Source organism: Periplaneta americana, chromosome 7, assembly GCF_040183065.1.
Source record: "Periplaneta americana isolate PAMFEO1 chromosome 7, P.americana_PAMFEO1_priV1, whole genome shotgun sequence".
Taxonomy (NCBI): Eukaryota; Metazoa; Arthropoda; class Insecta; order Blattodea; family Blattidae; genus Periplaneta; species Periplaneta americana.
In genome coordinates, this window is record NC_091123.1 from 177041843 (window position 1) to 177057290 (window position 15448).

The following is a 15448-nucleotide window of genomic DNA, read 5'->3' on the forward strand; positions in this document are numbered from 1 at the left end:
ACCCCTTACATTACTCGGTAGCGAGTTCCAATTTCTAGCAACTGAAACTGTATAAGATGAAGAATATAAAGATGTCTTGTGGTAGGGTATAATGAGTAAATTGTTATGATGAAACCTAGTACTTAGCTGATGATATGCGGATAAATTTTGAAAACGAGAAGCCAAATAGATTGGGGTAGCGGTGCGCAGAATTTGAAATAAGAGAACAAGAGAATGCAGGGCTCGTCGATCGCTTAGCCTTAGCCAAGACAGAGTTTGGAAAGACGGGGAAACATGATCATACTTACGAATATTGCAAATATAACGGACGCACGCGTTATGCACACGTTGTAGCCTGCTGCTCAAATGTGCATTTAGGTTACTTAATATAATATCGCAGTAGTCGAAGTGTGGCATCACGAGTGTTTGTACAAGGATTAATTTTAATTTATCGGGAAGAAAGTGCTTCAGTCGCTTTAATGAGTGAATAATAGAATTCATTCCATTCCAGGTGACAATCCATATAAATGCCAAGGTTCTTCACAGTCGAGCTGTATGGAATAGTAGTCCCGATTAATCGGGATTATCCCGTTTTTGAGGCTTGAAAAACCTGTCCTGGCTTTTTTTTTTAAGAAATAAGAGTTTAAAACCATTAAATTATTGTTTGTCTAGGTTCAGAAGATGCCGTCCCTACTCCACGACGTCCCTGGACCCACCAGAAAGGCCACATTTGCAATGGCTTGTTTTTGGGAACCCGATGCTATCTACGGAGCCCGGAAAGGAGTGGTTCGTACTCGAGTTGGATATTCAGGAGGCACAAAACAAAATCCTACCTATAAAGATCTGTAAGTACTCTGTTTATGTCATACCCTAGATCATATATGTAACAGATAACTCATCGCTATGTTAAAATCGGCAGCTCTTTGAAGAGAACAACCGCCAGGATCGCCACACCGTCCGCTGTAAACGAACACGAGATGGCAGTACAGTCGCTAATGCAATTCAAATGGGAATTATGACGTGACTCCTTATGTAACAACTAGATGGCAGCGTAGTAAACCTGACAAAAGTTGTTAACCTCAAAGCCTATAACGCCGACCTATCTGGGTATTATTGATCTAGGGTAATACTTACCTTTTACTCGTATTATTTATACCAGACGTCTCAATAGGGCCTTCTCAGAGCACTTACTCCTCTTTCTCTTTTTCAATGTAAGAGTGGAACAAGATGCAGGAGCAGTTCGTGTATCTCCGAATGACGTCATTGACCGCGACGTTTGAATAGACATCTGCAACCGCTACGGTGTAACAGTCAGTCATTCCATCTCCGAGGAAAGAATGTTTTTATTATCGCAAATGTATGAAGAAATAAAAACTTTCATAGGGAAAGCGAAATTGTGGGAGACGCAAGTTTCAGTGGGTAACTGTTACCACTTTATTAATCTAAAATTGTTACCTAATTTGAATCAAGACCAGTGTAACAAATATAAAGATGTACTGAAGGACTTGAGAAAAGAATTTGAGACCTGATTTAAGATTTGAATAGTTCTAATTTAAAATAATTGCTTTTGAATTTCTAAGATGTTTAGGTTATTTTTAATTATTGAAAACATTATGAAATATATTATTTAACTATTATTGTAATTAATATATTAATATTAGCGTAACGTAAGAATACTTACTTTAATAACCAACAAGTTTAATTGTAATTTTATTATTATTATTTAATTGAATTTCATTTTATTAAATAGTCCACATCTGTGGAGTAACGGTCAGCGCGTCTGGCCGCGAAACCAGGTGGCCCGGTTCGAATCCCTGTTGGGGCAAGTTACCTGGTTGAGGTTTTTTTCCAGGGTTTTCCCTCAACCCAATACGAGCAAATGGTGGGTAACTTTCGGCGCTGGACCCCGGACTCATTTCACCGACATTATCACCTTCATATCATTCAGACGCTAAATAACCTAGATATTGATACAGCATCGTAAAATAACCCAATAAAAAATATTTTATTATATATATAGTATAAACTCAAAAAAGAGGGATACCAAAAACCTTTACTAGAAATGAAATATTGTTATTGTTTGGTCAACTGTCCGAAGTCAGGTCTGAACCTCACAAGTGATACCAACAAGGCACTACTTATGAGTCAACTAGGCCAGGAGATAATGGAGTAAGGTGGTCAGTTCCTTGTACTTAAATAATTACGTAACATGTATGGTTCTTCATGCTTCAGATGTCTTCTTTTTACTCATTGATAGCATATTTTTTAGAAAATAAATGTAGCCTATTATTATTATTATTATTATTATTATTATTATTATTATTATTATTATTACAAACTACTTAAGAAATTCCTTCCGAAAACAACCGTCTCTTGTGACAGTACAACTCAAAAGTGCAGCTTTGTGGCATTGCTCCCACGACAGTTACAACTCAGCTCGCTCATGCGTGTGACATTAATCAGCGATCGGCTATCTTCGGATATTGTGCTTATCTCTTCAGCTGACTATGTTATCTAGACTTGCTCTTTGTAACAACTTTTATGCGTTGGCCTTGAGACGCCTGATTTATACTGTGAGACAGCACGTAAGGAAACCCCTATTTTGTTTAAATAGGGTTAGATATTTGTGGTCATACTTTCTGATAGTGCAAATCAATCAAATTATGATTGTGATGATTATGATTATGATGGTAGTCTAATAATAATGGTGATAATTATTAGAAATATAACAGCCCACAAAGATTACTCAAATGAAGCACAAGTGCCTCTATTTCAGAGATCTTGACTTCGATTCCCGATATGAGAAGTAAAGATTTGGCTCATTCTAACCATTAAGTGTGATCTCTCACTCATGTTCTCATATTGTGGTCTTATACCACGTTGACCATATGGTCAAGGAGTCCAGTTGTGATTTTTTGGTGTTAATAGTAATAATACTAGTAATAGTAATAATAATGTTAGTAATAATTTATTCATTTATTTATTTTATTTATTTATTGATATTTATGTGCTGGACAACAGCCATAAGCCAATAAAAGTCCAGCACAGTGATACAAATAATGCAATAAAATGAACAACTGTGGTACACATTACATAATAGAGATAACAACAAAATAAATAACGTAGATTACAATGATTAGTTTACAAGAATTAATACTATAATATTTTATGGAAAGAGTTGATTCATACAAAAGTATTACCAATATGTGTAGAAAGATAATGCAATTAATATTAGCAAAGACATTGCCATATTCTAATACTTGTATACATTGAATGGATCGAAATCGCCTACATGTAAGTTAGCATGTTTAATACATCTGGACACCGGCGAGGAGGATTTAGAATTTCTAATATAGAAGAGTTTGTGATGTCTCATGTCCTTCATAGGAATACGAAGGCTGACACATAATAATAATAATAATAATAATAATAATAATAATAATAATAATAATAATAATAATAATAATAATAATAATAATAGTGAAAGAAATAACTTGTTACTTTAAAATATTCCATCCTACGTTAATTTTATTGCTACATTACAAAATGAAGCTAATATTGTTGCAGTAATTCATACAATTCATTTTTTATTCATGGTGTACAGAACTATAAGACACCAACATTTTCACAGATGTGAATTATTAATCCTTTCCTGCACATCGTCTTCTCTTCCGTTTTCCTTCATTATCCTCCCATCTGCTTTTTCCGTTCTTTCCCTCGTATTCAGTTTCTTTCTCATCTTTGTCTCTTCCTGTTCGTGTTTTTCTCTCCTCATTTTCCTCCATTGTCATCTCCATCTTCTTCAGTTTCTTTCCTGCTTTTACTCATATCTTTTGTTGCTCCTTTTTGACATTTCCATTCTTTAACTTCCTCTTCTTTTTCCCTCCTTTTCCTTATCTTCATTTCCTTTTCCCCCCTCTCTCTCTTCTTTTTCTCTTATTGTTCATTTCTTCTTCAATTGCTCTCTTACCCCTCATGTTCTCATCCTATTACTCATTTCCCCTTCTATCCGCCACTTCCTTATCTGTGCTGACTTCATGGCCACCTTATATACACGGTCACAATATGATAACACGCTAGAAATACCACTGCACACATCATCTCTTTATTCTTCATCTTTCACTGTTGCTACTTCTCGTCACTGGAATTCTCTGCGGCCTGAAGTCAAGGGCTGCCGAACTTTAATTTCCTTTAAATGTAAATTAGAAAAATATCTCATGATGAGTTGCCAGACCTAACACGTTGCAAATATTTAATGGCATGTGTTCCATTGTATTTTTTTTTCTTATTTTTATTATCTAAATCGTGTTTATTTATCACTTAACGCCAATATGTATCCCACTGTGTTGTTGTTTTTTTTATTATTAATCTATTTTTTGTGTAAATTTTATTCAATTGTCGGTTTCTGGTTTAATTATTATGTAAATCCTACTTAATTGTAATCTAATACTAATATGTATACTAATGTGTTTATTTTTATTTTTACTGTGTACATTTTTTTATTGAATTATCGGCTTCTGTTTTTATGTGATTCATATTTGATTCTAACAACATTAATATGTATTCCACTATGTTTATTTTTATTTTATGAGGTAAATTTTTATGTAACTACCTCTTTTGATCTCATTATGTACCTAAATAGTATCAGTATGTAATTACTTAATTCCGATCCAGTTTTATGTTCAACTATGTAAGCAAGTTTTAATCCTGGTTGAGTGTAAGAGAAGGCCTTACGGCCTTAACTCTGCCAGGTTAAATAAAGCCATTATTATTATCATTATTATTATTATTATTATTATTATTATTATTATTATTATTATATTCTTTTCAGTGGAGATCACACCGAAACAATCGACATCGACTATGATGCAAACGAAGTGACTTACAGCGAATTGCTGGATTTGTTTTGGAATAATCATGACGCTACAGCGAAGACAACACTTCAGGCAAGTTCGTAGCGATTAATTATAATCTCATTCGATCGGTTATTTTACGACTGTGTATCGATAATCTAGCGTCTATGGAATAAAGATGAGCTTAAACGATATTTTCAAGTATCTGTGACAACTGTGACTGTGACAATTAAATATCTGTGACTTTTATCGGTGATTTTGTCACACCGATATTTTATATCGATACGTAGCATGAATTACACCGATATTTTTTCACACCGATAAAAATTAGCAGGAAATATTGAAGAACAGTGAAATATGAATACGATTTCTCTATACACACACTCATCAGTAATTTAAAATGGGAAAATCCAACAAAGAAATTATGTACATGTACCATTAACAAATAAATACTTACCTGACTGAACAGTAAACATGTCAAGAGTTAACCTCATGTACCAAGAGGCTATATTATAGATATTGAACCAGTTGATCATTTTTAAATGTAGTTGGGTATGGAGAAATTGAGGTTATATGATTATCCTAATCGTTTTAAAAATTTATCCTTTTTATTGTATATAATATAATGGATAAATTATTTTAAGTCGTGCATTAACATTATAATATTGAGTCATAGAATAAAAATTAATGAAACATAAGTATTCGGAAAAATATTAGAAAATAATTACAAAACAAAAACGTTGTTCAGACAGGATTTTACACAAGATTAAGTACTGGTAACTAATGGTGTTATTATTTACATCGTGTAATAATTACATCATTTATAATAAGATGGAGAAACTACCGCCAGATTGCTGTTATTGTATCATGCGCACGCGCAAACCTACGACGTAGAGGAGAAAATATCAGCCACAGAGTACTGAATACGGAGCAGATTTCGATAGCGATATTTTGTCACAGATATTTCGCGTCATCAGTCACAGGTTTATCTGTGACAAAAAAATACCTGTGACAAAATATCGGTTTGTGAAATATCGGCCATCTCTGCTATGGAATAGTATTGGTTAGACGGTATTTCGTTATATCAGGCCGAGACTCTCCATAGGTTTACCTAACATTCCCCTTACAGTTCTGGAAACATAGGAATAATGTCCCGACTAGGTGATCAGCCCAATCGGGATTTGAACCCATGTCCAAGCACAAACTCGGAGCACGAGTCCCGATTGCTAGCCCCTAGGCCACACCAGTGGCATTTGTGCCATCTTGAATTACAGATTTTATGCGAAATGATTAGGTGACTAACGAGCAACAACTGTATTTACTTACTATTTATATATTATTTATAATAAGTCACCCATTTACTCATTTATTTATTTATTTACAGATGACTTTTAAGGAACCCGCAGGTTCATTGCCGCCCTCACATAAGTCCGCCATCGGTCTCTATCCTGTGCAAGATTAATCCACTCTCTACCATCATATCCCACCTCCCTCAAATCCATTTTAATATTATTCTCCCATCTATGTCTCGGTCTCTCCAAAGGTTTTTATCCCTCTGGTCTCCCAACTAACACTCTATATGCATTTCTGGATTCGCCCATACGTGCTACATGCCCTGCCCATCTCAAACGTCTGGATTTAATGTTCCTAATTATGTCAGGTGAAGAATACAATCCGTGCAGTTCTGCGTTGTGAAATTTTCCCAATTCTCCTGTAACTTCATCCCTCTTAGCCCCAAATATTTTCCTAAGAACCTTATTCTCAAACTCCCTTAATCTCTGTTCCTCTCTCAAAGTGAGAGTCAAAGTTTCACAACCATAAAGAACAACCGGTAATATACTGTAACTCTTTTATAAATTCTAACTTTAAGATTTTTTGACAGCAGACTAGATGACAAAAGCTTCTCAACCGAATAATAACAGACATTTATCTATCTATCTATCTGTCTGTCTATCTATCTATCTATCTATCTATCTATCTATCTATCTATCTATCTATCTATCTATCTATCTATCTATCTATCTATCTATCTATCTATCTATCTATCTATCTATCTATCTATCTATCTATCTGTCTGTCGATTCATCCATCCATCCATCCATCCATCTATCTATCTATCTATCTATCTATCTATCTATCTATCTATCTATCTATCTATCTATCTATCTATCTATCTATCTATCTATCTATCTATCTATCTATCTATCTATCTATCTATCTATCTATTGATTCATCCATCCATCCATCCATCCATCCATCCATCTATCTATCTATCTATCTATCTATCTATCTATCTATCTATCTATCTATCTATCTATCTATCTATCTATCTATCTATCTATCTATCTATCTATCTATCTATCTATCTATCTATCTATCTATCTATCTATCTATCTATCTATCTATCTATCTATCTATCTATTGATTCATCCATCCATCCATCCATCCATCCATCCATCTATCTATCTATCTATCTATCTATCTATCTATCTATCTATCTATCTATCTATCTATCTATCTATCTATCTATCTATCTATCTATCTATCTATCTATCTATCTATCTATCTATCGATTCATCCATCCATCCATCCATCTATCTGTCTGTCTGTCTGTCTGTCTGTCTGTCTGTCTGTCTGTCCGTCCGTCCGTCCGTCCGTCCGTCCGTCCGTCCGTCCATCTATCTATCTATCTATCTATCTATCTATCTATCTATCTATCTATCTATATCTGTCTATCTATTTTCCCCAATCGTAAGGCGAATGCCAGGTAATCTATGGCGAATCCTCGGCCTCATCTCGCCAAATACCATCTCGCTATCACCATTTCCATCGACGCTAAATAATCCAGTATTTGATACAGCATCGTTAAATATCCAAGTAAAAAAAAATAATTAGGCTTTATGGCCGATTCATGTCAGAATGGAACTCATATCAGACTATCAGATAGAGAAAAAGAAATTTTTGTCGTCCATGTCAGGAGACGTTAGAATTCAACTAAAATAATTTCTATGGGATTTAGATAGCCCTTTCCGTCACACAAAGGTTACAAAAATAGTTGCATAGTGAAGTAAGGAAAGTTACGTGTATAATATTTGGAGTTACTTTAATAATAAATATATTATAGTGCTCAATTGTAACAGTTCTGTATATTTTACAGTATACATCGATCATTTTCTACCACGACAATGAACAAAAGTGCCTGGCTGAGAAAACACTGGCGGAGGAAGCGAGGAAGAAGAAGGATCCTATAGTCACGAAAATTCTGCCTGCTACAACGTTTCATGATGCTGAAGAGTACGTATGGGATTTTACGATTTGTCTTTGTAGATGAAAGCATTATACAGAGCGTTCGCCTACGGGTGGGGCCAGGAAAGCGGCCTGCCTGCGGTGTCGCTTGCGGGAATCGTCTATCCGTAAGCTTCCGCTTTCTATACTATATTCTGTAGGGGTTTAATTTTAAAAGTTTAGCAGCAGTAAAGACTGATGTTTTTGAAACACTAACTTCCTGTGAAACACGTCTTAGATATTTATGAGGAGAGCGTGTAAATGATGCACTGGTTTCATCAATTTTTTCTTCCGTCAATATTCTTTGTTTTCGCTTAGGAATTGTAGCGTTTATCGACCCTGTTGTCCTTAATTTGTTAACAAGACGTCTAACAGTTTCTCTACCCTGAATTGGATATTTCACTTCAAATTGCCTACGCACCTCTCTACATGACTCTGTTTTCACATAGGCATCATACATAAAAACTCACTGTTCAAGCGTGAATTTTGTGTTTTGCATTTTTAACAAATTTTACACACACGCTGAATATTTAAGCAACTGTGTCAAGAAACTGCACTGTACGTGTTAAATACTGCAACATCTGGCTCACAACTGATAACTTGTCGACCTTGATTGTCCAGCGTGTCTCAACAACTGCGCGCACAAAGCGGCGTATCAGTACATGCCGCTTTCCTGGCCCCACCCGTAGGCGAACGCTCTGTACTAGTCGAGTCAGAAAGTATCCGAACTTGGGGTGGCAACGCCGTGCTCTATAGGCAACTTCTCTACCTCGTCCGTGTCGCATGCGGCCTACTCTCCAGGCGTATAGACTCAGTTTGTGACCGATCAAAGGGGAAAGTAATGCTTGATGTTCAGTGTTCTTCGATATCCAGGATCTCGTACATTTCGAGTTTATTCCTGAGGGCCGAGCTGTCAGTAAGGAGGCGTATGTTGCAATTCTTCGACGTCTTCGTGATCCAGTTCGATGAAAAAGACCCAGTTTGTGGTAAGGACAATCATGACAATATCCCAACACATCTTGGTATAGTAGTAGTAGTAGTAGTAGTAGTAGTAGTAGTAGTAGTAGTAGTAGTAGTAGTAGTAGTAGTAGTAGTAGTAGTAGTAGTAGTAGTAGTAGTAGTACGTTTATTTTGCCTGGCAGAGTTAAGGCCATGAGGCCTTCTCTTCCACTCAACCAGGTTTCAATAATACAAATACATGAGATATAAAATTTGATTACAAGGCAACACAAAAGAGAATAACTTAGGAATTACATAAAATATAGTAGGAAGTTACAATAGACAAGATCAGTTACATAATATATAAAATAAAGTAGAAAATTACACATAATCAAAATCAGTTACATAACATAAGGGGAATACACACACACACACAAAGACACAATTTATAAGATCTAAAATGTCCGAGACAAATTGGACGATTAATTTACTTGAGATATATTATTCAGTTAATATACTAATTGGAGAATACATATGGGTGACAAGACATGAAATGTTGATTAGCAAAGTCCTACTGAATGGCATACAAACACAAATGATTAAGTAATATATAAAGATAATAATAAAAAAGAGAAAAAAAAGAAAAAGAGAGAGGAGAAAAAAATAACAACTTGGTAATTTAAGACTATTTAGAAACTTCCGCAAGAGTCTAGTTCTGTTCATTAAAGACATTTCTAAGTAGAGTGTACTTAAAAGATTTTAGACTCCGACTGCTCCTGATTTCCTGTGACAATGAATTCCAGGTACGAGCTGTGTGTATTGTGAAGGAAGCAGAGTAGAGAGATGTTTGATGGAGTGGAATTGATAGAACAAGGTTATGCTGCGAACGTGTATCACGGTTGTGTGGTATAGTGAGGGTCGCATAAGAACAGTATTTGTTCTATTGCGTTGGATTAGGGGAAGTACATAACACACGTGATCAGGAGTGAAGAATGATGCAACCACGAGGAGAATTCCATTCAAAAGCGTAAAAGACAAAAAATGTAACAACAATTATAACATTTTCTTAAAAAATGACCAATAGAAATAAAATACTGAAAAATGAAAAAAATGCAAAATAAAAGTAGGATATATTGGTTAGAGTTTGTATTGCATTCTGCGTTGTCTGTGATGTCTTAGAAAAAAGATGATATTTCATCAACTTCCGAGCTCTGCTTATAAGTGACGCCAATTTAAATGAGGAGGTACACCATTGGCCTGCAAAAATTTAGTGAAATTCATATATAATTCAGCTACTATAAAAGCTAAATGAACAAAACTTTTCGTGCTTAATATACATATATTACACTTTATAAAACACTATTCAGAATATTAAAATAGCTAATAATTACCTGTAAAAATGATATCAAATTTGCATAATTTTTTTACAACCGTAAAGCATTTACATAATAAAATATACAATTAATTAAATATCTGTATGATTCTTTTACAGAAATGTTCTAAAAACCTACATCAACAACATAGTCTAGGTCTTTCACCTACTCCTTCAGGAAATATTTTTTTCTTAATCAAAAGTTTAGAAAATTTAATATCGAAAGAAATGATTAAGAAAAAAAATATTTCCTGAAATAATAGGTAAAAGATCCTAGACTATGTTGTTGACGTAGGTTTTTAAAACATTCCAGTAAAAGAGTCATGCAGATATTTAATTAATTATATATTTTATTATGTAAATGGTTTACGGTTGTAAAAATTATATAAATTTGATATTATTTTTACAGGTAATTATTAGCTATTTTAATATTCTGAATAGTGTTTTATAAAGTTTAATGTATGTACAGGGTGATACGTTTGGGTATGGATAAAATAAAAACACCGTAAAACATTTACTACTGAACTTTATTTGATGAAACTTTGTGCATACAGCACTGAAAGATGGGAGATTCCTCAGAGCTCAACATGACCCCCATTGCGCACCCTGCACAACTCATAGCGGTGATGCAATTCAGCCCATGTCCGTTGTAACATAAGAGGGGTGATTTGTTGAAAAGCTTCAGTAATTTTTACTCTCAGATCATCAATGTTTCTAGTCGACCTGGTTGGCGAGTTGGTATAGCGCTGGCCTTCTACGCCCAAGGTTGCGGGTTCGATCCTGGGCTAGGTCGATGACATTTATTTGAGCAACAGGCTACAACGTGTGCATAATGCGTGCGTCCGTTATATTTGCAATATTCGTAAGTATGATCATGTTTCCCCGTCTTTCCAAACTCTGTCTTGGCTAAGGCTAAGCGATCGACGAGCCCTGCATTCTCTTGTTCTCTTATTTCAAATTCTGCGCACCGCTACCCCAATCTATTTGGCTTCTCGTCTTCAAAATTTATCCGCATATCATCAGCTAAGTACAAGATCTCATTATAACAATTTACTCATTATACCCTACCACAAGACATCTTTATATTCTTCATCCTATACAATTTCAGTTGCTAGAAATTGGAACTCGCTTCCGAGTGATATAAGGGGTTGTTGGACAATAACATCATTTAGGTCAAAATTACATAAATTCTTACTTAACAGATTAATTGCTGATTAATATTTGTTACTTATAATGAAGCTAACATCTGTCCATTCTTATTATTATTATTATCTTTAATTTCTCTAAATAGATTTACAAAACCTCTAATGGCAATTACATTAATATTCTCATTATAGAAATAGAAATATATATATTCTCCCTGTAACATAGTTCTAGTAAGCTTATATTAAATTAATTTTCATCATTTTACTAGCTATCTCAAATATTAAATTAATTATAATTCATTGAATTAAATTAGCTCATAAATTAAGTTACTACTTTACCTTATAGATTTATCTAAATTTAAATAAATGTGTAGTGAAGAATATTGCTGGAGAACCTTTTAAGTGTAGTGAAAATATTTGTAATTTAAATTTATGTATTGTATTGATTAAGGCTGGTTGAGTGGAAGAGAAGGCCTTATGGCCTTAACTCTGCCAGCGAAAATAAAACATTATTATTATTATTATTATTATTATTATTATTATTATTATTATTATTATTATTATTATTATTATTATTTTTATTATTATTATTATTATTATTATTATTATTATTATTATTATTATTATTTAAGTGTGCTTACATGCGACAGGCTCATGTCAGTAGATTTACTGGCATGTAAAAGAACTCCTGCGGGACAAAATTCCGGCACGTCCGGCGACGCTCATATAACCTCTGCAATTGCGAGCGTCGTTAAATAAAACATAACATTTAACATTTCAATGTTTCTAGGTTTCTGTGAATAAACAATGTCCTTAACAAAACCTTACACGAAGAAGTCAGGAGGGGTTAGATCTGGGGAGTTTGGGGGCCAAGCCAAGAGATAGCTGCTTCTCGTACTGGGTTTCGCCTGCGACCTCCTGCATGTTTTTTTTTTTTTTTAACACAAAATCTGTTTCTACAAATGTTCGATACCACAACATTATGGAATCATACATTACGCACACCATACTCACGTCTAAATTTCCTTTGAACTCTTTTAACACTCTCAAATTTAGCATATCAAAGAACACATTGTGCCCGCTGTTGATTTGTAGTAGCCATTTTAATCATCTACGATTTTCATTTGTCCTTTCAGATTATGCATTGTTGATCGTCATATGGAAACTCCCATCTTTTAATCATAATATAACCAGCAAGAAATTGTTCGTACTATCATAATAGCTTTATAATAATAAATTAATATTATCCATACCCAAACGGATTAGACTGTATATTAAGCATGAAAAGTTTTGTTCATTTAGCTTTTATAATAGCTGAGATAAAAAAAAATGAATTTCACTAAATTTTTGCAGGCCAGTGGTGTACCTCCCTTCTTAAGGCATCACTGATGAGTCAATTAAGTCAGAAGATAATGGGGTAGGGTGACCTGTTCCTTTCCCCCTCCATTCCATTGCATACATCGCTGACTAGTGACATACTTCATACTTGAATAATTTCGAGGGAAAAATTGTTCCGGAGCCGGGTATCGAATCCGGGACCTTTGGTTTAACGTACCAACGCTCTACCACTGAGCTACTCGGGAACTCTAACCGACACCGATCCAATTCTTCCCTCTATATCCACAGACCTCAAAGTGGGCTGACAACCGTCAAGCAACCGTCGAGTGCACTCAGTCAAAAGTAAAAGCCTTGTTTATGAATTCTTAATTGCGGTAAGTGGAGGATGTTTAATATCTATACTAATAATAAATCTGTAGCCGAAATTTTTCTGGTAATTTTCGATTTTCCAAAAATAATTGGTCCTAACATATATAAATTAACCACCCTGAAACCGAAAGTCGCTTTTTTTTTTTTTTTTAATTTTTGTCTGTCTGTCTGGATGTTTGTTACCTTTTCACGCGTTAATGGCTGAACCGATTTATATGAAAATTGGAATATAAATAAAGTTCGTTGTAACTTAGAATTTAGGCTATATGGCATTTAAAATATTTTATTTAAAAGGGGGGTTATAAGGGTTGAATTAAATAAATCGAAATATCTCCTTTATTATTAATTTTCATGAAAAATATTGCATAACAAAAATTTCTTTAAAAATAATTTCCGATAAGTTTTATTCTGTGCAAAAGTTTGATAGGACTGATATTTAATGAGATAAATGAGTTTCAAAATTACAATAACAACGCCATCTAAGGCGGTGTAATGAAATAAAAAACAAATGACTTCGTCTATAAGGGGCCTTGGACAGCAACAATCGAACGTTATGAAAGATATCCTACAGAGAATGTTTCTGTGTTTGTATGAAGTAATATCGGAAGCTAAATTAACCGATTTGTATAATTAATTATTAATTCACCATTGGAAAGTGTAGTTTCTCTAGATGAACATGATGCTATAATGTTATTATAGGTAAGATTAAAATAGCTTCTTATGCACAGAAAACTTGATAGGCTATTCTGTACATTCGTTTCCTGTATTTCCTAAAATAATTTTTATGACCAAATGAGTGGTCTCTGGATCAAAATGATTGCATTTTAATTGTTTAAATACAATTTAAATTAAGTAACATATTAAACGATTTATCCTTCTATCAAACACGAATGTTCCCTGGATCAAATGTCCTATTTTAATTATATAATTACTTTATATTTATTTCTAACGGGTGCAGCGGAGCGCACGGGTACGGTTAGTACTTACAATAAGTCTGTAAGAGCAAAACGAAACAAATGCCATATGCCTACTTAAAAAACAAACGCACATAGACATAATACATCTTCCACAGAACATTCCAAAATTTAAAAGAAATATTGGAACTAAATGTACCAACTGAAAGTGTGCATTACACATGAGCGCAGCACGAGTTTGCGGACTTGTCCAGACAGCCTTGGCATTTGCATAATAGTGGCAGTATCAACTGCAATTATTTATGCCACCAGTTCCTTCTCTATTTCCACCTACGCTCTGTACACAATGCTGAGCATTTGACCTCATATAAAATGCCCATGTAAGCATAGAATACGGCACAATGCACGGTAGATCATCTATAGCAGTCATGTCAACTGATGCCCATAGGCGCAAGCGCGCGCTTTAGAGCTCAGAAGAGCCTGAGCGCTTTACAGAGGAAAGGAAAGAGACAGACGAAAGAGGTAGTATATGCCGCTTGGTCGAGCTATGTACAGGGATGGCCAGCACTGATTCAATGGATAAAGTGAAGAGAACTTATTATTTTTCACAAGTTCGTTTTCTTATTCAAAAATAATATTTTCTCAACTTTTTTTAATAGAAAAGCGAAATTTTCAGATATAGCCCTATTTATTTAGTAGCCTTACAGGTACTGAAACAATGTTTTCGTGTAAATATGTATTACTGAAAATAATGTATTACAAATTTTGAAAATATTCGCATGGAAAATGTTTGTAAGGAAATGAATTAACAAAGCAACTACTGTTACATCATAAGCAAAAGATACGTGCCCATGTGTTGTAAAAATGTCAGCTCTATAGCTTCAGAAAGTTTCGAGAAAATAATTTAATATTCTGATGATGGAAAGTTGCGCACCAATATCACCTTAAAAGCATAATGCGATAAGAGTTTTGTTATGGAATATTAGTTACACTTAAAACATATACACTAGGTAACTTTACTTTGTACTATAAAATTGTTTTGATTAGTTCATTGATTACTTTTATAAGACTGAAGATATCATCAATATCAATTCCAACTTATCACGTCATACTCAATCTCTTACTTTGGGATATCACTTTCTTTATGAATGACGTGTTTCATCCATTTAGTACAGTATAGTTGTACTACTATGGAATTAATGTGAATATTCCTTCTTAACTCTTTATTATGTTATTAACTTTAAAACACAACTG

General features: G+C 34.1%; 1 protein-coding gene across 2 annotated transcripts in view; it reads left to right on the forward strand.

Moving 5' to 3' along the window:
• The window catches only part of MsrA (methionine sulphoxide reductase A), a 63573-nt gene that overhangs the window by 46064 nt on the left and 2061 nt on the right, over positions 1–15448 (forward strand). For both annotated transcript variants that reach the window (XM_069831963.1, XM_069831964.1), the window contains exons 2-4: positions 652–824; positions 4811–4925; positions 7990–8126. In XM_069831963.1, the coding sequence (XP_069688064.1) occupies positions 652–824; positions 4811–4925; positions 7990–8126 (425 nt within the window). The remainder of the gene's footprint in view (positions 1–651; positions 825–4810; positions 4926–7989; positions 8127–15448) is intronic.